The sequence below is a fragment of the Capsella rubella genome, unplaced genomic scaffold (assembly GCF_000375325.1).
Source record: "Capsella rubella cultivar Monte Gargano unplaced genomic scaffold, Caprub1_0 scaffold_3, whole genome shotgun sequence".
In the NCBI taxonomy this organism is placed as follows: domain Eukaryota; kingdom Viridiplantae; phylum Streptophyta; class Magnoliopsida; order Brassicales; family Brassicaceae; genus Capsella; species Capsella rubella.
The window spans coordinates 8,734,203-8,757,026 of NW_006238921.1; the positions used below are offsets into that span (position 1 = coordinate 8,734,203).

General features: G+C 34.4%; 3 protein-coding genes across 4 annotated transcripts; 2 read left to right on the top strand and 1 right to left on the bottom strand.

Annotated features, from left to right (window-relative positions):
• The first annotated feature begins 1,986 nt into the window (after positions 1-1,986).
• LOC17893582 (alpha-glucosidase 2) lies at positions 1,987-10,342 on the top strand. 2 transcript variants are annotated; one of them, XM_006296822.2, is made up of 23 exons: positions 1,987-2,156; positions 2,433-2,703; positions 2,793-2,861; positions 2,931-3,068; positions 3,178-3,295; positions 3,563-3,645; positions 3,775-3,870; positions 3,976-4,144; positions 4,241-4,383; positions 4,471-4,557; positions 4,963-5,148; positions 5,509-5,676; positions 5,906-6,026; positions 6,119-6,188; positions 6,665-6,752; positions 6,857-6,977; positions 7,326-7,519; positions 7,598-7,706; positions 8,104-8,259; positions 8,723-8,825; positions 8,960-9,133; positions 9,519-9,664; positions 9,925-10,342. In XM_006296822.2, exons 1-23 carry the CDS (start codon positions 2,005-2,007, stop codon positions 10,116-10,118), a joined length of 3,156 nt encoding a protein of 1,051 aa, XP_006296884.1. In that variant the 5' UTR covers positions 1,987-2,004; the 3' UTR covers positions 10,119-10,342. The 2 variants fall into 2 exon arrangements, with proteins under 2 accessions (XP_006296884.1, XP_023641670.1); XM_023785902.1 differs by having other exon boundaries at positions 2,066-2,156; positions 2,401-2,703.
• Positions 10,343-11,932: 1,590 nt separating this feature from the next.
• On the top strand, positions 11,933-18,047 carry LOC17893873 (alpha-glucosidase 2). The gene is given in 21 exon segments (XM_023786751.1): positions 11,933-12,185; positions 12,269-12,337; positions 12,410-12,547; positions 12,626-12,743; positions 12,971-13,053; positions 13,143-13,238; positions 13,743-13,911; positions 14,011-14,153; positions 14,238-14,324; positions 14,666-14,851; positions 14,961-15,128; positions 15,296-15,438; positions 15,716-15,803; positions 15,903-16,027; positions 16,143-16,332; positions 16,416-16,524; positions 16,620-16,775; positions 16,919-17,021; positions 17,153-17,326; positions 17,588-17,733; positions 17,851-18,047. Coding segments are annotated over 21 exon segments (2,892 nt in total). The 5' UTR covers positions 11,933-11,978; the 3' UTR covers positions 18,045-18,047.
• An 895-nt stretch (positions 18,048-18,942) lies between these two features.
• LOC17891850 lies at positions 18,943-19,456 on the bottom strand. Its single transcript, XM_006298909.2, has 2 exons — positions 19,140-19,456; positions 18,943-18,985 (listed from the first exon to the last, which is right to left on the bottom strand). Exons 1-2 carry the CDS (start codon positions 19,453-19,455, stop codon positions 18,957-18,959), a joined length of 345 nt encoding a protein of 114 aa, XP_006298971.2. The 5' UTR covers position 19,456; the 3' UTR covers positions 18,943-18,956.
• Between the last annotated feature and the right edge of the window lie 3,368 nt (positions 19,457-22,824).

A 22,824-nucleotide genomic window follows, 5' to 3' on the forward strand; every position in this document is an offset into this window, starting at 1 on the left:
TTCAATCTTTTGGTTCCATTGACTCAATATAGATTAACATTATCTAGCTATGTATATATATATTGGACCTTCCATTTTTCTACTACCTAATGTCTGAATTCTAAAATCTAGCTATGTTATTCATAATCCTATAGGTCGCTATGTTATTCATAATCGATCCTATAGGTCGTTCTCATGTACACATGCATTTATATATATATGGTGAAGAAAAATTAGAATTCCTTTCACTAAAACTAATAAAGATATTGAGTAAACCATAACAATGATAACAAACAGACAAAAATACAAAAAAACTAAATAGTGATTGTAAAAGAGACAACCACCTTTTCTGTTTATGGCTTATCTTCAACAATTAAGCTTCAATTGGTTGTATTAGCCCTACAAGCTGTCCGTTTCATATCGTGTGCACAATACGAAACATATAATTTTCCTGTGGACAAAAATTAGTGTAATAATTAGAATAAATGGAGACTTCAACGATAACGCCTGATCAAATCACCAAAAATGTGAGTCAAGCTGATCAAAATCATCATCTTTGTATAAAATTTTCATTTCTTGTGGGTAGAGGGAGAAATGATCTCATCCTAGCACAAAAAAATGCAGAGTGCAAAATACTTTGATAATCTTACAAACTCTTGAGAATTGCTTATGTCTGAATATATAGCTCTCTCCTTTAACTCTTGAAGGAAAAAAGAATTGAGTCATCAGAAGAAGCTGTGCGGTTATCTGATGATGAGTGTGACTTACAAGTGTAAAATAGATTTGTTATCAAATCTAGATGATGTAAAATAAAAAATCATAAAGTGACAACATCTTATATAATACCTAAAGCGTGAATAGCAAATAATAACCCGTAAAAGAGAGTAATCCAGTTCACGACATATCTTTGAAGACATCTATCATGCATGGACGACGTCGAGTTTCAGGGTCAGTGTTACGTTGACACACTTAAGAGAAATCTCCAACAGATTCCGAGCATGATCCTTGGTCTATAACAACGTACGTCTTGCAGAAAGAGTAGATCAAACGATGTTATTAAAGAGAATCTCTTCTGCAATCTTAAAGCTTTGTAGTCAGTCCCAAGAGAACGGTCCCAAAGGAGAAGACGTCTGATTTCAGGTCAAATAAGATATAAAATTCCTATAAGTCAAACATGTATATAACTAAATATATTTGTTTTGTTAAGATTTGTTGCTCAACCTAATAATTGAAAGGTGATTAACCCCTCATCATGAACTCGGATTCCCAAGTTTCCAACATATATAATTGAAACTCACTCTCATGGCCTCCAAAATACATATTATTTTCCAATATTTTGCAGTGCAAGCCTCTTTGAGAGCTCAACTAAAATTAATTAGATCTAACATTTGTTAAGACCACACACAATCCAATAGACGTTTCTTCTCCAAATCTCAAACGTTTTGAGTAAAACTTTAAAAATCATTCGATGATATTTTCACGATCTAGAATATATTTAATAAAAAGTTTTTAGTTTTTTTTTTTTTAATTTAAAATATAATATTTGTAAAGACTAACTAGTAAAGTTCTTTTTTTTTTTTAAGCTCTGAAACCTTCATTATAATGGTATGGCAACGATGTTCAAATACAAGACATAAAAACATAACAAGAAAAATGAAAAAACGATGCCAAAGCTCTTAATCTTGATCGCCCCGTCGTTTGCCTCTTTCAACACGATCCTGCAACCAATAACACAATACAAGATATTTACATCAAGTTCTTTTAATTATGGTGTAGATTTCAAGTTTCTGTAAAGATTTTAAGGTGTACAATTTAAATGATATGATTCCTTGTTTTTTTTTCTTGGTTTAGTTCTTTTTTAATTTTATGACTAACCAAAACAATATCATTGTATAAAAAAAAAAATAAACAGATTAGAATTATATTTTTTCAACAAAAATGAAAATGACTTATATGATATTACTTTTTAAAGGTAATACAACAAGGGGAAAAAAAAAAAAAAAAAATTGAGCTAAGTGTCCTCCAATGGAGAGATCATTACTGACACAAGCAGCAGTGTCATCATCACTCTCTAGCAAAACTCAAGCTTCTTCCTTCTTCTACTTCAATGGACGCTCTCTTCCATCGCTGAATCCGATCGGTCCGTCTCCTTCGATTAGATCCTTCCCTCTCGTCAGGTTTGTTTCTGGCTCCGTCTTTGTTATTTCTTCTGATCATATCTCTCATACGAAGGGTTAGTTTGATTCTCTGGGTCAACCATATTTCTGGTGAAGACTATATGAAATCGATTCTATTAGGATCCTATATTGAAAAAATCAAAATTTTAAGCTAACAATTGAAATCGAATATTTAGGTGAATGTTTTGGTTAATAACTAATTGTTTCTTTATGCTTTCTTTTGTGTTGGAGATGTTTCATACAGAACTTACACTAGTACAACCACATTGCATGCAGAAGTAACCGGAAGAAATCTTTAGTTAGAATGACTGTTAGTGGAGATAGCTCGGAATCTGTAGAGATTGGTTCGAGTGATATGATCTTCCAGCCGATTTTGGAGCACGGTGTTTTCCGGTTTGACTGTTCTGTTGAGCATAAGAAAGCTGCATTTCCTAGTGTTTCGTTTAAGAACAGTAAAGACCGGGAAAAGCCGATTGCATCTCGAAATGTTCCAGCGTATATTCCTACTTGTGCTTGTCTTCAGGACCAACAAGTTGTCACTTTTGAGGTTAGTGTTTCTATCTTGAGCTTGATAGACATTTGTGACATGATCCAGGAAGATACTGGTAGTTCATTTAATGCTGAGTTGTGATGCAGTTTTCCCCTGGTACCTCGTTTTATGGGACGGGAGAAGTTAGTGGTCAGTTGGAGAGAACAGGGAAACGGGTGAGTCGTTTACTTAAACATCCATCATCTGTTCGTTAGCCTAATTAATGTGGTGAGTATAATGTTCAGGTGTTTACTTGGAACACTGATGCATGGGGATATGGCTCTGGAACAACTTCGTTATACCAGTCACATCCATGGGTACTAGTTGTCCTTCCAAACGGAGAAACACTTGGGGTTCTTGCTGATACAACACGAAAGTGTGAGGTATATCTATGAGTATTGTAGCTACTGCCATTTAATTTTTATGGACATCATATCTATGAGTATTGTATCTATCTTTTTCATTGAATTGACATATTTTTTAATTGTCTAGATTGATCTAAGGAAAGAGGCAAGTATAAGAATTATAGCACCAACATTATATCCTATAATCACATTTGGTCCATTCTCCTCACCCACTGCTGTTTTGGAGTCCCTCTCACACGCCATTGGTAATTTCTTAATACTGCTTCTTCTTCTTTTTTTAGCATCTTAACTGTGCTTCTTTGTGCCATTGAAACGTTTCATATGTTCTCTGTTAATGTGGCTGGGTGACTAAAAGTGACATGTTTCTCTTAGGAATTAATCCCTCTAGAAAGGATCTCTGTTAATGTAATTTGTATGTTGACTATTATTTACTCTTTACTTTTGTTCTTTCTTTCACTTCTCCTTAGTAAAGTTTGTTCTGTTGTGAATTATTGAAATTTTCTTCTTCTCAGGAACTGTTTTTATGCCTCCAAAGTGGGCTTTAGGCTACCACCAATGCCGTTGGAGTTATATGTCTGACAAGCGAGTGGCCGAGGTCAGTGTTTTTGTTCATATTTTGGCTGTGTAGTGAAGCTAATCAGAGGAATAAAATTTTATGTTCAGTTTTTTTTTAAAAAATTTGGGCCTTGCTGTCATATTCTGATCAGTGTGCTGATGACTCCAGATTGCTCAAACATTTCGTGACAAGAAAATTCCTTCTGACGTGATATGGATGGATATTGACTACATGGATGGTTTTCGTTGTTTCACATTCGACAAGGCATGTTTTTTTGTCTTTCTTAAAAGATCATCCCAAGTGGTTTACATAGACGCCTTAGAAGTATTTTGTTGACATTATAATTTTTTTTTGGAATACCATGTTCAGGAGCGTTTCCCAGATCCATGTGCTTTGGCGAAAGATCTCCATAATAATGGTTTTAAAGCAATCTGGATGCTAGACCCTGGAATAAAGCAGGAGGAAGGTTATGATGTGTATGATAGTGGGGAAAAAAATGATCTTTGGGTTAGCCGGGCAGATGGGAAGCCATTTATTGGTATTTGACTTCCATAATACGATTTTTATGCTAACTTATCTTGTTAATTTGGTAATTCTACATAAATTGCTGATATTTTATGTTTGGTTTCAATAGGTGAAGTATGGCCTGGGCCTTGCGCTTTTCCTGACTATACAAATTCCAAAACTCGCACTTGGTGGGCGAATTTGGTTAAGGAGTTTGTTTCAAATGGTGTTGATGGTATATGGAATGATATGAATGAGCCTGCAGTTTTCAAAGTAATTTTTTTCTATGATGTTCATCCTTTGTTAGTCTAGGCAGAATCTTTATCCAGTTTTCATATGGTCATATTTGACAACATCCAGGTCGTGACAAAGACGATGCCTGAGAACAATATTCACCGTGGGGATGATGAGCTTGGAGGTGTTCAAAACCACTCACATTACCACAATGTAACTTTCTTTTCTATTATAATATAAAAAGTTCCTCTATGGATGTCTGGTGTTATCCTACTTATGGAAATATGTGGTGGGTGCTTGGATTATCATCGTTCTAGAGTGGTATTGTATATGTTTATATACAGATATGGAGTGATAGACATATTACATATACGACTATTACTATTACTTGTGTTTGTATGGCTCTCTGTTACTGCTCTTAAGATCTCTATCAGCTTCCTTAAAAGTATAATATGAATCTCTATCAGCTTCCAAAAGGTTCCCTTCACCCTTTTAAATACCTTGGGCTTTTTAAGTGCATCTAGAGTGAAAATAGATGCCTAAAAAATACCTTTTGCATGATGGAGGTACGATGTTAGACACTTCAAGATAACTTAGTCAAGATTTCCTGTTGTCTAGGTATACGGGATGCTAATGGCAAGATCAACTTATGAAGGGATGGAGCTCGCTGATGAGAATAAGCGACCCTTTGTATTGACAAGGGCTGGTTTCATAGGTAGCCAGAGATATGCTGCAACTTGGACAGGAGATAATCTTTCAAACTGGGAGCATTTACATATGTCTATATCCATGGTACTTCAGCTGGTAAGAATTTCAGGATCGATGTATCCTTATCAAAGAATTAACGCATGGAGGGATTTTTACATCAATTTATTTTGTGCTAATTTTACTCTGAAGATCTAAAAGTTTATATCCCTGACTAGTAACTTTGGGTGACTTCTTTACATCAGGAATTGTCTATTATTCTTTTAAGCTTCGATGTTTCTTATAGCATACTTATTTCCTTACTTTGGTAGAGCTAACAGCTGAAATGGTGAAAATATGGTTGTTCTGTAGTTTATCTTAGTTTTGGCAAAGAACTATGTGGAATGATAGAATTTTCTTTCTTGTTCCATTAAATAACTGTCGCAACACCTATTAACTCCGAGACATTAAATTATACAGGGGCTTAGTGGTCAGCCCTTATCAGGGCCAGATATCGGTGGCTTTGCTGGCAATGCAACTCCGCGACTATTTGGACGTTGGATGGGTGTTGGAGCTATGTTTCCATTCTGTCGTGGCCATTCTGAGGCTGGCACTGATGACCATGAACCGTGGTCCTTTGGAGAAGAGGTAGTTTCTTGCTTACAAATCTTGTAAGAGCTTTTGTAAATCATTTTTATATTACTAAAAATAAGAATGATAGACACCTGAAATAATGTACATACGATATGCACGCAAAAATACTACCTCTTCTACTAATGACCTGCAACTACTTGTAAATTTTGTAATCTCTTAAAAGAAAAATGATTCTTGTTTCTAGGATTTTATTGTCACTTATGAATTTTTGTCTTTTATTTAGTGTGAGGAAGTCTGTCGAGCCGCATTGAAGAGGCGTTACCAACTCCTACCACATTTTTACACCCTATTTTACATAGCCCATACAACTGGTGCTCCAGTTGCAGCTCCAATATTTTTCGCTGGTAGGATTGCGAAAATAATGTATTCCATCTATTGAACTAATGCAATAAAGTCTTACTCTTTTTTTTTTTTTTCCGTTTCTTCATAAATACAGATCCTAAAGATTCCCGGCTAAGGACTGTTGAAAACGCCTTTCTTTTGGGTCCGCTTCTCATATATGCAAGGTTTTGTTCTTCCCATTTAGACATGGAACGATATATTTTGCAGTCGTGTAGGAATATTTTCAAAATCATTGCTTCCCTTTCTCAGAGATTACTGATTTCATGACTCCGCTCTGTTTTTTTTTTATTTGTGTTCTGATTTTGGCCACTTGATGAAGTGTTTTAGTGCTATTTGAGTGGATTTTCAGATTTAGGACTTTTAAAATGTTGAAGTAACTAGAACCAATTATTAGGCATGATGATTGACATTTTCTTATGTTTGATCATGATGGTGTTTCAAGTGTTTTATTTTTGAACTTTCTTTAATAGTAACCCCATTTTCATCATAAATTTCCTCACCTTATAATCTCTCATTCTTCAGTCTTTTTTCTGCAAAAGCTTTCAGGAAAAGTGTAATTTATCATTCTTGTAAAATGCTCTATATATCAAACACTGATACTCATAAGGTTGTCTTTGGGTTTTTTTCAATCATTGTCTAGCACGTTGTCTAATCAGGGATCACATGAGCTGCAGCACATATTACCCAGAGGAACTTGGCCCAGGTTTGATTTTGAAGATTCACATCCGGTATGGTTGCTAACAGTTGTGATCGTGGTCTTTATATTCTTTGCCAAAGAACTTATGTTCTGTTTATATATTTTACATATTGGTTGTTCGTTTCATGATGCCAGGATTTACCAACATTATATTTACAAGGTGGATCCATCATACCATTGGCTCCTCCACATATGCATGTTGGGGAGTTTAGTATGTCAGATGACTTGACCCTACTTGTGTCATTAGATGAAAATGGTAAGTTTAGCTTTTGATCCAGAAGAAGAGACCAATGATCTTAATATAATTTGTCTTTCCACTCTGCATCTGTTAGTCTTTTTTGCAACCTGTTTATCTGATAAAAAGGTATTGTGTAGTGAGATAGGTATCATGTTACTGAAACTCGTGGAAAGAGAATATATCATAATACAACAGAATTATGGCATTCCTTCTGACATATCGTTCCAGAGAATAATTCATAATGTAACATTTAGTTTTGGAAGTCCTTAGTGTTCACACGCATGATTGTGTATCAAGCTCTTTAAGTTTTTTTGGTGGTTGTAAATCTTGCAATAATCAGGATAATACTTTGTTTGTCTCTGTCAGGGAAAGCTAAAGGACTCTTGTTTGAGGATGACGGAGATGGATATGGCTACACTAAAGGCAGATTTCTAGTCACACACTACAATGCTGAGCGGCATTCTTCCATTGTCACTGTCAAGGTTTCAAAAGCTGAAGGAGAGTGGGAGAGGCCAAAACGCCGTGTTCATGTCCAATTATTACTAGGAGGCGGTGCAATGGTACTGCTCATTCTCTTCTTAAAATATTAATGTGTAATTATAAGTTCAAAGCATTTGAATCTAGATAGCATTGAACAGCTTGATGCTTGGGGAACGGACGGAGAGATTATCCACATTAAGGTGCCTTCAGAAAGTGAAGTTTCAGAGTTAATATCGACAAGCAATGAGCGCTTTAAAATTCATATGGGTATATCTCTTCTTCTATATATGTGTCTAGCTTCTTTTATAATTAGGTTTGTAGTTATTGAGGATGTATTTCTTGATTTCTTCTGGTTATTAACTGCAGTCTTCAAGTTCTTTATAATACCTTGTTACATCCTTCAGCTTTTGATTTTAAATTATTTACTGGGTTAATTGAGCTGTGCCCTGCTTTCATATAAGATTGTAAGTTCCATGAACCTATACATACTGCAGTACACTTTTGCAGAGTATAGTAGCATCATCTTTCTTAGTATTTACTACTCATAACTATAGCTTTTACTTTTATATGGAGCTTAATAACATATCCTATTGAATATGAATTTGTGAATTATACTGGAATTCTAGTTTGCATAGTGACTTCAATATGTAATATCGAAATGTAGAAAATACAAAATTGATACCTGAGAAGGAAGTGCTCCACGGACAAAAGGGAATGGAACTTTCAAGGGAGCCAGTTGAGCTAAGCAGTGGCGATTGGAAACTTAATATAGTTCCATGGATTGGTGGAAGGATATTGTCTATGACACATGTTCCATCAGGTATTATACAGACAAACTGTTTTTCGGGTTTACTATTAAGCTTAAAAAGGTTGCAGATCGCTTATGAATGAGAATATTTTTAACATATTTGTGGAGGAGGCTCACGACCATACGCAAGTTCTGTGATCAACCAATTTATATTGTGTGTAGCCAAGAATAATGACCTATGCTATTTACTCTGCTAGTTCAAACTAGATAGAGAGAGTGAATTTCTGTTTGTTCCACTTGTCAAAAGTGGTTGTTTTTCTTTTCTTTTCTAGTTTTCATATAAACTTTTTCACTAAACTTCTTTTGCTGCCATGATTAACATCTCGGTTTTTTTTTCTTAATGTAGCAAATGTAAAATTGTGTTAGATGTAATAATGAACTAAGAATCAGGTCATGGTTAATTGTTGAGCGGGTTATGTCCATGTTGCCTTATAGAATTTGCAGATATTACAATTTGGTTGGTTTTAATTTGCAGGAGTTCAATGGCTTCAAAGCAGGATAGATATCAATGGTTATGAAGAGTATAGTGGAACTGAGTACCGGTCAGCTGGATGTACTGAAGAATATAGTGTCATTGAGTGAGTTTACTTTGACAATCTCTTTCTCACATGCACCTTTCATGTATGCGAGGATTGTTGTTATGAATTACAAAGTTCCCTTTGTGTTATATGTACTTGTGTTACTGATTTTTTTTTGGATCCATCTAATGTAGGAGGGATTTGGAACATGCAGGAGAAGAAGAATCTCTAATCCTAGAAGGTGATATAGGCGGTGGACTGATTCTTCGGCGTAACATAAGTATACCTAAAGACAATCCCCGAGTTTTTAGGATTGCCTCCAGCATTGAGGCCCGTAGTGTTGGTGCTGGTTCTGGTGGATTTTCAAGGTTTGTCTACTTGCATCACGCTTTCCTTTTTTGCCACTATGCGTATGCTTTCGCAAGAGTTTTTCTACATCGTTATAGTGAGAATGAAAAAGGAACAGAGAGAATATCTACACTAAAACACCTAAGACAATTTGTAAGGTTACACCACTATAGTAGAACAACGAAAACCCAATATATATATATAGTAATCTTGCTGTATAATTCAAGTAGACTTTGCAGATAATAGAATGCTTATGAGTCACTAGGAGGTTTTATTTCTGGCAACTGATATGTAAAAGCTTGAATCCTTTTCAAGTCAAGATTATGACTCAAACTCCCTGTCTTTACGTTTTCTGTGCGTCTGGAAAATGATTGTTCTATTCGTGTTGGTTACTAAATGCTGCAGGCTGGTATGCTTAAGAGTCCATCCAACTTTCTATCTTATGCATCCAACTGAATCGTTTGTCTCATTCACGTCGATTGATGGTTCAAAGCATGAAGTTTGGCCAGATTCTGGAGAACAGTTATATTTAGGGAACAACCTTCCACATGGTAAGTATGTTCACCCATCTTATCGTTCTCTTGTTAATCAAAAGCCGAAATAGAAAGAAGAATGTGATACTTAGCCTAACAGTAGAGAATTACTAGAAAGTAGAAAACCCCAGCAACAGAGGCTTTAGCAACTTTAAACCTTGAAGATAATTTCTTACTTGTCAACTTTAATTATAATACCTGTTGGATGAAAAGAACCTCTCTAAACATATGGTTCATATAGCATTTGTGCGAACAATATCCTTCTCTGTTCTTTTCAGGTGAATGGATGCTGGTGGACAAGAGCCTCAATCTACAGCTGGTAAACAGGTTCGATGTTAGTCAGGTCTTTAAATGTATTATCCACTGGGACTGTGGAACCGTTAACTTGGAGCTCTGGTCCGAAGACCGACCTGTTTCCAAGGCATCACCTCTGAATATAGAGCATGAATATGAAGTCACAAGTTTCTCATAAATGTATTTGAAAAGTTCTGCGTAGACTACTTGGGCTGTCCATTATAAGTGCATAAATAAGTGAATGAACAGTTGTGGTTAAGCTTTACACTGTAATCTCAGTTATGCGAACACTGTTTATATCAGATATTTCGCTACCTAAATAAGCATATATGCTTGGTTTTGACTAGGGGCTGCCTAGTGTTCAACATCTTTCGTTTTTGAGAAATACACAGTTTACTCATACATGCCTTAATAGCCAATACATTATTGTTAGGTGACTTGTAAATTATTTGGTCGTGGTCCTCGTAGAACATTTTCAATGCTAATATTATATTCTTGCGTCATGGTCCTCAACTCCTCGTGGAACATTTGCCAGTCCTAATAGAATATTTTCTGAATTTGTTTCCATCTGCCTCAAAAGCAGAATGGATTTTTGAGATTAAAACTATAGTACACAACGTTGTTATCTTTGTTACATATAAAAAAACAAACAAAGTCCACCATAAACGACGTCGCGGTTGAATCGTTATGTTAGTGGTTATAGTGGTCAATAAAAAAATATTTATCGTCAAAGATTTTATCTTTTTTCATATATTTATTATGTTATCTAGCGATTTAACTTTTGTTAACGTTGAAACTGATGATATAAAAGCAAGTACGATATTAAGTTGAACTATTGTGTCTTGTTCATGTATTTTCCAAGAAACCAAAATATGTCGTGTATTATTTAGACTTCAGAAACATAAAATTTCTGTCAAAATAAAATTAGATCATAGTACTGTTTTCTCCTTTAAATGCTAAAAAAAGAAGGTTTTAATATATGTCAATGAAAATGTACTAAAGTTTGATTTGTACTAAAATCTTTTGATTATACTTTTTTTTTTGTTTACGCCAAGTTTTTTTATCATATAAACAACAAATATGATATATTACGGAATCTTTATATTATATTAAGATGGTGGAATACGAAGAGGCAAATAAAAGATGGTGGAAACTGAGTATTAATTATAATAATCAGCCAATCTCGTTTTTATTATAATTGCGAGTATGATCATCATCGTCATTAATTCATTATAGAAATTTGACCTTGGACCTTCTTCGTTAATGGTCTATGGTCGCTCACTTCCTTAGGCTGAACTCATCGTCAAGAGCACTTTCAGGTTGTTTCTTGCTCCGTTACATTTCTCCTGATCTGATCCTTCTATTCGCTTTAACTTTTGGCACATCCTTCATCACCCATATCTCTATTATATGGAAGATTATGCTTTTTTATATTTTTTAAAGTTTGACTTTGGATATTACAGCTATTTTTGGACACTTATTTACGGAGGATTAATTCGATTATTCGATGTTGGGCGTGACTTTTTTGTATTGCAACAATTTTTTTGGTAATTTTCTTTAGATGAAAGTGAATATAGATTTGATTAGAACCTGAACTCAAAAACCACATTAAAACTCGCGTGTCACTTTGGTCACTTAGGGCATCCTCATTGTAGGGTTTTTATAGGTAAGATTTGCCAAAGAGAGTATCTTATATAACATACCCTCTTTGATAAATCTTACCCATAAGAACCTCCAATGAGTATGGTCTTAGGTTTATAGTCTCCGTATACATTTTTTTTGGTTTTTTTTTTTCTCTGCTTTCCTCAGTTTGTTCAGGTTTAGATGACAATCTATGTAGAACCTTGCTTTGGAGTTTTGAATGATGGTAGATTAGTTATAGACTTATAGTATAGTATTTAAACGTTAGATGGAGACTTATTGTTTCTTTATGGTCTTATTTGCATGGAGACAGGTCAAACAGAACAAAAGGGTTATACACAAGGAGTAATTACTAGTTTTGATAACCATAAGTGGAGATAACTCGGAAACTATAGATATGGCTCCAACCGATATGATTTATGAGCCAATCTTGGAGCATGGAGTTTTTAGGTTTGACTGTTCCGTGGAGCATAAGGAAGCCGCATTTCCTAGTGTTTCATTTAAGAACAGCAAAGAACGGGAAACGCCAATTGTGAGTCACCATGTTCCGGCATATATTCCTACGTGTGAATGTCTTCAGGGCCAACAAGTTGTCACTTTTGAGGTTAGTGTTACTATTTCTTTTTATTTTCTCAAAAGATTTCTTACAATGTCACTCCTAAGTCTTAATTCTAACTTGTGATGCAGTTTTCTCTTGGCACATCGTTTTATGGGACGGGAGAAGTTAGTGGACAGTTGGAGAGAACAGGGAAACGGGTGAGTCATTCACTTGAACAACCATCATCAATTCGTTAACCTAATTAATTTGGTGAGTAAAATCATGTCCAGGTATTTACATGGAACACTGATGCATGGGGATATGGCCCTGGAACCACTCCACTGTACCAGTCACATCCATGGGTACTAGTAGTCCTTCGCACTGGACAAACACTAGGGGTTCTTGCTGATACAACACGAAAGTGTGAGGTATATCTATGAGCCATTTAATTTTTATGGACCTATATCTATCTTTTTCATTGAATTGACATATTTTTTATTGTCTAGATTGATCTAAGGAAAGAGGCAAGTATAAGATTTATAGCACCAACATCATATCCTATAATCACCTTTGGTTCATTCTCCTCACCCACTGCTGTCTTGGAGTCCTTGTCCCATGCCATTGGTAATTTCTCATTTTTGCTTCTTTATGCCATTGCAACTCTATATAGTTAAACTGTCAACTTTGTTTCAATGACTACAAGTGACATGTTACTACTAGTCCTTGTCACTCATTGTCTATGCAATTTGTAGTTTGAGTCTAGGTGTTCGTCTTTACTTATGTTATATCTCTTTCGCTTCTCCTTAGTTAATATTATTGATGTTAAATTAAGTTACATTTCTACTTATCAGGAACTGTTTTTATGCCTCCAAGGTGGGCTTTAGGCTACCACCAATGCCGTTTTAGTTATATGTCTGACAAGAGAGTAACCGAGGTCAGTGTTTTTGTTCATATTCTGGCTGTTTAGTGAAGCTAAAGAGAGGATATGCAACTCTATGGTCACTTTTACCTTGATGGTTACAGATAGCTCAAACATTTCGAGATAAGAAGATTCCTTGTGATGTGATATGGATGGATATAGACTACATGGACGGTTTTCGTTGTTTCACATTTGACAAGGCATGTTTATTTGTTTAGATCAATAAAATTTATCTGGTTACCATGGTTTACATAGACTAAAGTTTATAAGTTTTAGGTATTGCACATTATAAGAATTTTTTATGAAAATATATATATATATGTATTAGGGATAATAATATCCCACATTGGAAGTTGAGTAGGATCTTAAGTGGTATATATAAGATATGGGCCTCTCCACTCATTGCCAATTGGTTTTAGGTTGGAAGCCCACAATCTAATATGGTATCAGAGCCCGGTCCGCACATATTCAACCCAATCCACAATCGATCTGGCCCAATAGTTGGCCCACCGATTCATGCCCGAACATACCGAGATTTATGGCAAAAAAGAGCCATCATCTCGAGGGGGCGTATTAGGGATAATAATATCCCACATTGGAAGTTGAGTAGGATCTTAAGTGGTATATATAAGATATGGGCCTCTTCACTCATTGCCAATTGGTTTTAGGTTGAAAGCCCACAATCTAATAATATGTGTGTTCAGGAGCGTTTCCCGGATCTTAGTGCTTTGGCAACATATCTCCATGATAATGGTTTCAAAGCGGTCTGGATGCTTGACCCTGGGATAAAGGAGGAGGAAGGTTATTATGTTTACGATAGTGGAAGTAAAAATAATGTTTGGGTTAGACAAGAAGATTGGAAGCCATTTATTGGTATATATCACTTTGATGTTATGAGTTTTATGCTGGCTTTGTCATGTTATATATTCTGTATCTATGCAAAAACCTCTGATATATGTCTGGTTTCATTAGGTGAAGTATGGCCGGGGCCTTGTGTTTTCCCTGACTATACTAATTCTGAAGCTCGCTCTTGGTGGGCTAATATGGTTAAGGAGTTTATGTCAAATGGTGTTGATGGTATATGGAACGATATGAATGAGCCAGCGGTTTTCAACGTAATTTTTTTCTTTGAACTTTTGTTATTTTTTAACTAAAATCTTTATCCAAATTTTCATGCGTTCTTATTTTGCAATGGCCAGACCGTTACAAAGACAATGCCCGAGAACAATATTCATGGTGGAGATGATGAGCTTGGAGGTGTTCAAAACCATTCACACTACCACAATGTAACATTCTTATCTACTCTGATCTCCAATATTCCCTATGTATGTCTGATTTTATATGAGTATGATGTTGGTTGTTGGCTTTATGGATTATAACCCTTCCAACATGGTATTGTGTGTGTATATGTTGAGGGTTAGGAGGCAAAGGACCTGCCTTTGATCTAAGCAGAAAGAAATGGAACATTTGAAGTGCATCTAGAGTAAAATGTAGTTGGTCTCCAAAACTAAAACCGTTTGTCTAAAGACTAAACTTATTTTTACATGCGGTAGCTGTCTTTGTGCATGTTGTAAGTACGTTGCTAGGCACTTCAAGTTAACTTTTTCAATTTCTTTTCGCTGTCTAGGTCTACGGGACGCTGATGGGAAGGTCAACGTATGAAGGGATGAAGCTAGCTGATAAGAATAAACGACCTTTTGTATTGACGAGGGCTGGATTCATAGGTAGCCAGAGATATGCTGCGACATGGACAGGAGATAACCTTTCAAACTGGGAGCATCTACATATGTCTATATCCATGGTACTTCAGCTGGTAAGTATTTTATTAGGTGTTTGCTACATCATTAATAAATAATAAAGATTTTCTTGCTCAAACCATAAACTAATTTTAACTATGACACATTACATTAAATTCTATTCAGGGGCTTAGTGGTCAGCCCTTATCAGGGCCAGACATTGGTGGATTTGGTGGCAATGCAACTCCGCGGCTGTTTGGACGTTGGATGGGCATTGGAGCAATGTTTCCATTTTGTCGTGGCCATTCTGAGGTGGCCACTGATGATCATGAGCCATGGTCATTTGGAGAAGAGGTATTTTTCTGCTAGCAAATCTTATAAGAGCTATAAATTAAACATATTTTTTTAATGACCAAACACATAAAGGATAACTTTATAAATTTATAGTCTCTTAAAAATGGTTAACCATTCATAATTTGCGATTACTTATGTCACTTATGAACTCTAGTATTATTTATCAGTGTGAGGAAGTATGTCGTGCCGCATTGATGAGACGTTACCAACTTCTCCCACATTTTTACACCTTATTCTACATTTCTCATACAACTGGTGCTCCAGTTGCAGCTCCAATCTTTTTCGCTGGTATGCTTCTCTAAAACGTTGCGTTGTATTCCATTTCTTGAACTTATGCAATCAAATCTCATACTCATTTTTTTATTGTGTCTTGATAAATGCAGATCCTAAAGATTCTCGGCTAAGAACTATTGAAAATGCCTTTCTTTTGGGTCCACTTCTTATATATGCAAGGTTAATTTCTTGTAAATATATACCTATAGAAAATTTGGTATTTAACTATTCTTGGTGCTCCTCTATAGTTTAATATCCTAGAAAACATTTGTATTCATCAAGTTGTATTTGGTTTGTTATATCGTTGTCTATAGCACGTCGTCTACTCAGGGATCACACGAGTTGCAGCACATATTGCCTAGGGGAACTTGGTTGAGGTTTGATTTTAAAGATTCACATCCGGTATAGTCACTGACACATGATTTCATCTTTTTTTCTTGGGGAAATAACTTAATTTGTTTTCTCTTAATTTTTTAGACACTGTTCGTTTCATGATGTTAGGATTTACCGACATTATATTTACAAGGTGGATCCATCATAACATTGGCTCCTCCACATCTGCATGTTGGGGAATTTAGTTTGTCAGATGACTTGACACTACTTGTGTCGTTAGATGAAAATGGTAAGTTATATGCTTCTCGATCTTAGTCTTGTTTATGCTTATTGATCAAATAACAGAGATAGATATCATAATGTAAAGAGAATAACTATGTATTTTTTTACATTGTCTCGGTTAGGGAGAGCTGAAGGCGTCTTGTTTGAGGATGATGGAGATGGATATGGTTACACTAAAGGCAGATTTTTAATTACACACTATATTGCTGAGCAACACTCTTCCACTGTTACTGTCAAGATTTTAAAAACTGAAGGAGAGTGGCAGAGGCCAAAGCGCCGTGTTCATGTCCAATTATTACTTGGAGGCGGTGCAATGGTGTTGCTCCTTCTCTAGTTGAAAAACCTTTAGTGTATATAACTTCAAGTTCAAAATAATTGAATCTAGGTAATGTTAAACAGCTTGACACTTGGGGAACGGATGGAGAAATTATTCACATTGAGGTGCCTTCGGAAAGTGAAGTTTCAGAGTTGATATCCGCAAGCAATGAGTGCTTTAAACTTCATATGGGTAAGTCTCATCTTTTAGTTTTCTCTATAGCTACTTGTATAATAAGCTTTCCATTTATAGTAAGGATTAATTACATCTGTATTATTGGAATGTAGAAAATACAAACCTGATTCCTGAGAAGGAAGTATTACCTGGACAAAAGGGTATGGAACTTTCAAAGGAGCCAGTTGAGCTAAACAGCGGTGATTGGAAACTTAATATAGTTCCTTGGATTGGTGGAAGGATATGGTCCATGAAACATGTTCCATCCGGTAATGTATACTGATAAAATGTTTTCATACTGTGGTAAATGTAAAATTGTTAGTTATATAGAAACTTTAGAATGAGCTGATTATGTCCATATTGACTTTTCGAATATGAAAAGATTATAATTCTGGTTGATTACAATTTACAGGAGTTCAATGGCTTCATAGCAGGATAGATATCAATGGGTATGAAGAGTATAGTGGTACTGAGTACCGTTCAGCTGGATGTACTGAGGAATATAATGTCACTGAGTGAGTTCCTTTGAGGTTCTCTCCCGTATATGCATGTGTTATGCATGCAATTAAAGTTGACATGAACACAAATCTATCTCTCTTCATTATCTTTATTTATGTCACCCAATTGGTTGCTTCCTCTCTTGTAGGAGACATTTGGAACATGCTGGGGAAGAAGAATCTTTGACCCTAGAAGGTGATATAAGTGGTGGACTGGTTCTTCGACGTAAAATAAGTATACCTAATGATAATCCCCGGGTTTTTCGGATTGCCTCTAGCATTGAAGCCCGCAGTATTGGAGCTGGTTCTGGTGGATTCTCAAGGTTTGCGTGATTCCTTCACACTTTCTTTTATTTGCCACAATGTCTATGCTTTTGCAAAAATATATCTAAGTCGTTCTACTAAGAGAGGCTTAAGATCTGGCAGTCACACCAATATATAGTAATCTTGTTTGTGTTATTTAAGTAGGGTTTTGCAGATAGTAGGTTGCTTGCGAGTCAAGATTAGGACTGGTTTTTCTGTTTTCTTTTTGTTTGGTCTGATAATGACATTATTTTTGGTGGTCTGGTTACTAAACGATGTAGGCTGGTATGCTTAAGAGTCCATCCAACTTTCACACTTTTGCATCCAACTGATACGTTTGTCTCATTCACATCGATTGATGGTTCAAAGCATGAAGTTTGGCCAGATTCTGAAGAGAAACTATATGAAGGGAACAACCTCCCACATGGTCAGTACCTTCATGCTCTTCCCATTTTTCTTATCTAATAGAAAGAATATTATAAAACTAGCAACTTTAAATATGCGAAGAACTTTTCGTTATTGATCAACTGTAACATTTGTGCAGGTGAATGGATGCTGGTGGACAAGGGCCTCAATCTAGGGCTGGTAAACAAGTTCGATGTTAGTCAAGTCTTCAAATGTATTGTCCACTGGGATTTTGGAACCGTTAACATGGAGTTATGGTCTGAAGAACGACCTGTATCCAATGAATCGCCTTTGAAGATAGAGCATGAATATGAAGTCACAAGTTACCTTTAAATGTGTTGGCACAGTTCAATTTGCTACTTGGATTGACCATTATAAATGCATAATTAAATAAGTGAATGAACAGTTGTGGTTTAAATTTAATTTATCTATGTATGTGACATTGTGTTACATTTGATACTTAACACTACCAAATAAAGGTACTGTATATGTTTACGAAATAAAGGTTATAATGTAATGTTTTAAGAGTGTGAGTGTACGTAATGTTATTTACATCATATGAGATCACCAATTCTCTCATTCTTTTTCTCTTTTGATATGTCTTCGCTTTTAAGTATATATAAATATATTTAAGGAACTTTTTTGTGCCAGCAAGTATGAAAAGTAAATAAAATCCTATAACAATAAAAAAAAGAAGGAAAAAGAGTATTTAGAAAGTACTACAAAATTTATTGCTAATTTACCATATTTAAAAGAGCAACAAACAATTCTTTTTTTTTATCAAAAACAGAAAAAGATTAACAACTTTTGGGGACTGACAAATCTTTCGATTTTATTTTGGCACATAAATCTTGCAATTATTAATTAAGAATATGAAAAAACATCTTGTGAGATTCAAAACATTGTTCTTAATTACCATTCAAAAACAATCAATAACATCTCCCTTTATTAAAACGGAATGTCTTTTTTATGTTTTCTCAAGAATGGACTGTTGCGTACGTGTGGGTTTATCAGACTCAGGTGGAGGAAGTTTGGGAACCTTTTTTTCAAGTCTCACGTATGCATGAATTGTTGATTTTGCTTTTCTCGTGTCAATGAGTAAAAATTAAGAACACGATTAATAAAATTCCTTTTTATTGATGAAATATATCATGTAAAACATAAAAACATATATAATTTAAGATATATCCATCTTCTTTCATCAATGTCAAACAACCATTGAAAAAGTATTCTTGATTTCTTTTCTCATGCACCACCACCAGGAACTTTGTATACTGGAACACAAAATACCAAATATATAAGATTGAAAATGAAATACGAATTTACGTAAGAGTCTAGTCGTAATGTTAGTTTACACATATCATATGTTGTAGTTCCAAAACAAAATGAATATACTTAAAGAGAGTTGTTATAATTAATGTTGCTTACCTCCACAGTAAGAGCCAGGAACTAATAGATCACCACATGCGTGAGACAGTTTGATGAGCTTTTTGACATCAAATTCTTCGAGAAATCTAGGGTTGACGGCATCACAAAGACAATACATCTTGTCAATCTTTAAATTTTGACAGCATTGTGGAATCGGAGGGACGAATGGTCTATTCAGAGTCAAAGATGAAGCACAATAAACTAAATCTTCATAACCTTTAGTTACGGCACATCCATGATAAGGTTTGAATGACGATATTATCACAACAAGCAATACGAAAATAATAGCATACATCTTCATCACCAATTCTCTCATTCTTTCTTTTGATATGTCTTTGTCTTTTAATTCCTTACACAATATATATAATGTTTTTTATAAAATATAAATAAAATCCTATTGAAAAAAAGAAGGAAAGATAGTAGTAGTATTTATAAAATAATACAAAATTTATTGCTAATACAATGTTTTTTTGACGAAAACCAGAAAAAGATTAACAACTTTAAGGAACAGACAAATCTTGTGATTTTATTTTGGCACATAAATCTTGCAATTATTAATTAAGAAATTCAAAACATTGTTCTTTACCAATTACCATTCACAAACAGTATTAAAACGAAATTACATTTTATAATAAACCTTATGAAGGGTATTAAATCCATTTTCAAATAAATCTATCTAAAATCTGAAAAAATGATAAATTAAGTTTTGTAAGGAACCATGATCCTATTGATGAACGTCATCGGATTTGGTGTTTTTGGGTCACGTACACTCTTCGATTAAGAAACTTGCGATTAGGGTTCACCAAGAAACGAAAAATGATTTGGGATTTTTTTTCTTTTTTATTTTGGGGTTTTAATCAGGTATAGATTTCGAATTAAATTGGTTTAGGCATGGTTAAACTTTGTTTCAATTCGTTACGACTAAATTGGAAAACAGAAAACCAACATTAACCAATGTGTAAATTATGTTGCGTGTGGTGTGGTCTATTAGTGCTTGTTAGGCTCTATTGCTTGTTTATCTTAAACAGAGATTTTTTTTTTAACTCAAGTATAAATTGTTGATTTTATGTTTGTCGTGTCAATTACTAAAAAATGAGAACAAATAAAATTCATTTTTATTGATGAAATATTGTACTTTTCACTACATATATATGATGTGAAACATATAATTGAAGATATATCCGTTTTCTTTCATCGATGTAAACCAACCATTGAAAAAGTATTCATGTTTTCTTTTTCATGCACCACGGGGAACTTTGTATACTGTAACACAAAACACCAATATAAGATTGAAGATGAAAAATGAAAAATGGTTGTGCAAAAAGAAAATGAATTACTTAGTGTTATTTACATCATATGTTGTAGATCCTAAATAAAATGATGCATATACTGAAAGTCATGAGTAGAATTTTACTTACATCCACAATGAGAGCCATGAATTAATAGATTACCGCATGCGTGAGATAGTTTATTGAGCTTCTCTGCATCATAAACTTGGAGAAATTCGGAGTTGACAGCATTACAAAGACAACGCATCTTGTCAATTTTTAAGTTTTTACAGCATTGAGGTATTGGAGGAATAAATGGTGAATTTAGCCTCAAAGAAGGAGAACAATAAACAAAATCTGCATAAGTTTTGTCTCGGGTACATCCATGATAAGGTCTTAACGACGATGTTCTCACAACAAGCAATATGAAAATAATAGTATACATCTTCATCACCAATTCTCTCATTCTGTATTTTGATATGAATTCGTTTTTAAGTCCTTACATGTATAGGTATATTTAAGGAACTTTTACGCCAGCAATTATGAAAAATAACTATAGCCAAATATACCTATAGTCCACACAATTAAGAGAAAAGGAAAAGGAAAGATACTACTAGTACTATTTACTATTTAAAAGATGATACAAAATTTATTGTTAATTTACCATTACTAAAAGAACGACAATATTGTTTTGACCACAAAAGAAAAATATTAACAACTTTTCGGTACAGACAAATTTTGGGATTTTGTTTGACACTTAAATCTTGCAATTATTAATTAAAACTTTGAAATCATAATAAAATTATTATTTTCTGGTTGCATAACTATTTTATAAATGTATGATATATTCATTAACCTTTTACTTTACTTTTATTTTAATTCAAGTATGTATTTTCGTTTAAAATTTTTCATATTATTGTTAACAAAATGTCAAAATCTAATTGGTTGAATTTTTTATATGTGTCAAATTCTCTTATATTTTGACATGTGTCACAATTTTGTGAGTTAAGAATTTTGAAACCAAAATTTATATAATAAAATAGAGAAAATCACATTTGTAACCTTTAAAGTGTCACTGAGCTAGTAGCATTTTAAACCTCGAAGTTTTTTCACTAGAATTATAAACTAAAAAATATTTTACTAACACTTTAAACTCTAAATTTAGATTTTTTATTGTTTAGACGGTGTTCCAGATTCCATCGAGAATTGATGTATTTAGATAAGCACGAGTTATATATATCTTCATTTCTCTTTTACAAGATATAGTTTTTGAAGTATTATTCATATTAGAAATTATATTTTCTAGGTTAGAATTATCATTTTAAATTTTTAATAGTTTATAGACTTTTTTTTATCACAAATAACCAATATTGATTTTGATCAATTCAATAAATTTATATTCAAGAGAGCAATATATGTATTAAGGTTGTTCACACCAAAAGATATCAATTTAAGTTATTATTGAAATAATGTAAATAATCAAAAGAAAAAAGAAAAAAAAAAGAAAGAAAAACATAAGAAATTTTTTAGCAAAACATAAGAAAATTTTAAGCAAAAAGATAAATCTAACATTGAAAAAATACAAAATTTTACAGACTCGAAAAAGAAAAATATAATTGATAGAAAATGTGTTTGTAAAGTGTTACGTATGTAAGCCTTTTCCGAAGAAAAAAAAATACTAAGTTAAGTTACTAACTTTAATTTACCTGCGAGATGATACCAAACATTCCAAGAGAGACTATAGAGGCTTCTAAATCATAGACGTTGCTGCCATTGAGAAGTCTAACCATGGCATATCATTTGTGTGCTGCGCGCAGTCCCATAGGCCGTAGGGGTAATCATTCGCATCTCAGTGACATAGTCATGAAAAGCAGATCCATCACCATGCCAAGTACTGCCGTGGCCCGTGTGCACAAGTAGACATCATCCCTCCTACCGTCACTCCCCACCATTGTGGTGCCAATGTCAATGCTAGTCCAAATTTTGCAGCATCTTCTATGAGTTGACGCAAGGATACACCACTCTGAACCGTGATCGTCATTGCCTCCCACGTTTACACTTAGTGTACGGTTCAGAAACTCCGTGCTGATTAGCCTGCCGTCATTCCTTAGTGTATAGTTCAGAAACTCTGTGGGAGAATTGAGCCACCACCCGCATCTTCTGCTTCGCTTGCGGTCCATGAGCTACGACATTCAGCAGATATTTCTCTGTGGTTGGATATGCTTTCATGGAAGCAACGCATGTCGCACCGTCCACAAATGCACCATAAGAATTGACTATGGTGCAATTTCTTCGTGTAGGTTGAGTTGAGAGAGCCTGCAGGACGAAAAACCAGAAAAGGCATAAAATACCTGATCCACAACAAATATAAGATAATTGTAATATCTAAAGAAGGATTTGGGAGAAAACTTTTTATT

What these genes read in the sequence shown, in the direction of transcription:
- LOC17893582 (XM_006296822.2), top strand. Translation starts at nt 2,005, where the DNA reads ATGGAGAGATCATTACTGACACAAGCAGCAGTGTCATCATCACTCTCT. An exon ending in ATACAACACGAAAGTGTGAG is followed by an intron (nt 3,069 to 3,177) that starts GTATATCTATGA and finishes TTAATTGTCTAG; the next exon opens with ATTGATCTAAGGAAAGAGGC. An exon ending in TATCCATGGTACTTCAGCTG is followed by an intron (nt 5,149 to 5,508) that starts GTAAGAATTTCA and finishes TAAATTATACAG; the next exon opens with GGGCTTAGTGGTCAGCCCTT.
- LOC17891850 (XM_006298909.2), bottom strand. Translation starts at nt 19,455, where the DNA reads ATGAGAGAATTGGTGATGAAGATGTATGCTATTATTTTCGTATTGCTT. An exon ending in TCCTGGCTCTTACTGTGGAG is followed by an intron (nt 18,986 to 19,139) that starts GTAAGCAACATT and finishes TTTGTGTTCCAG; the next exon opens with TATACAAAGTTCCTGGTGGT.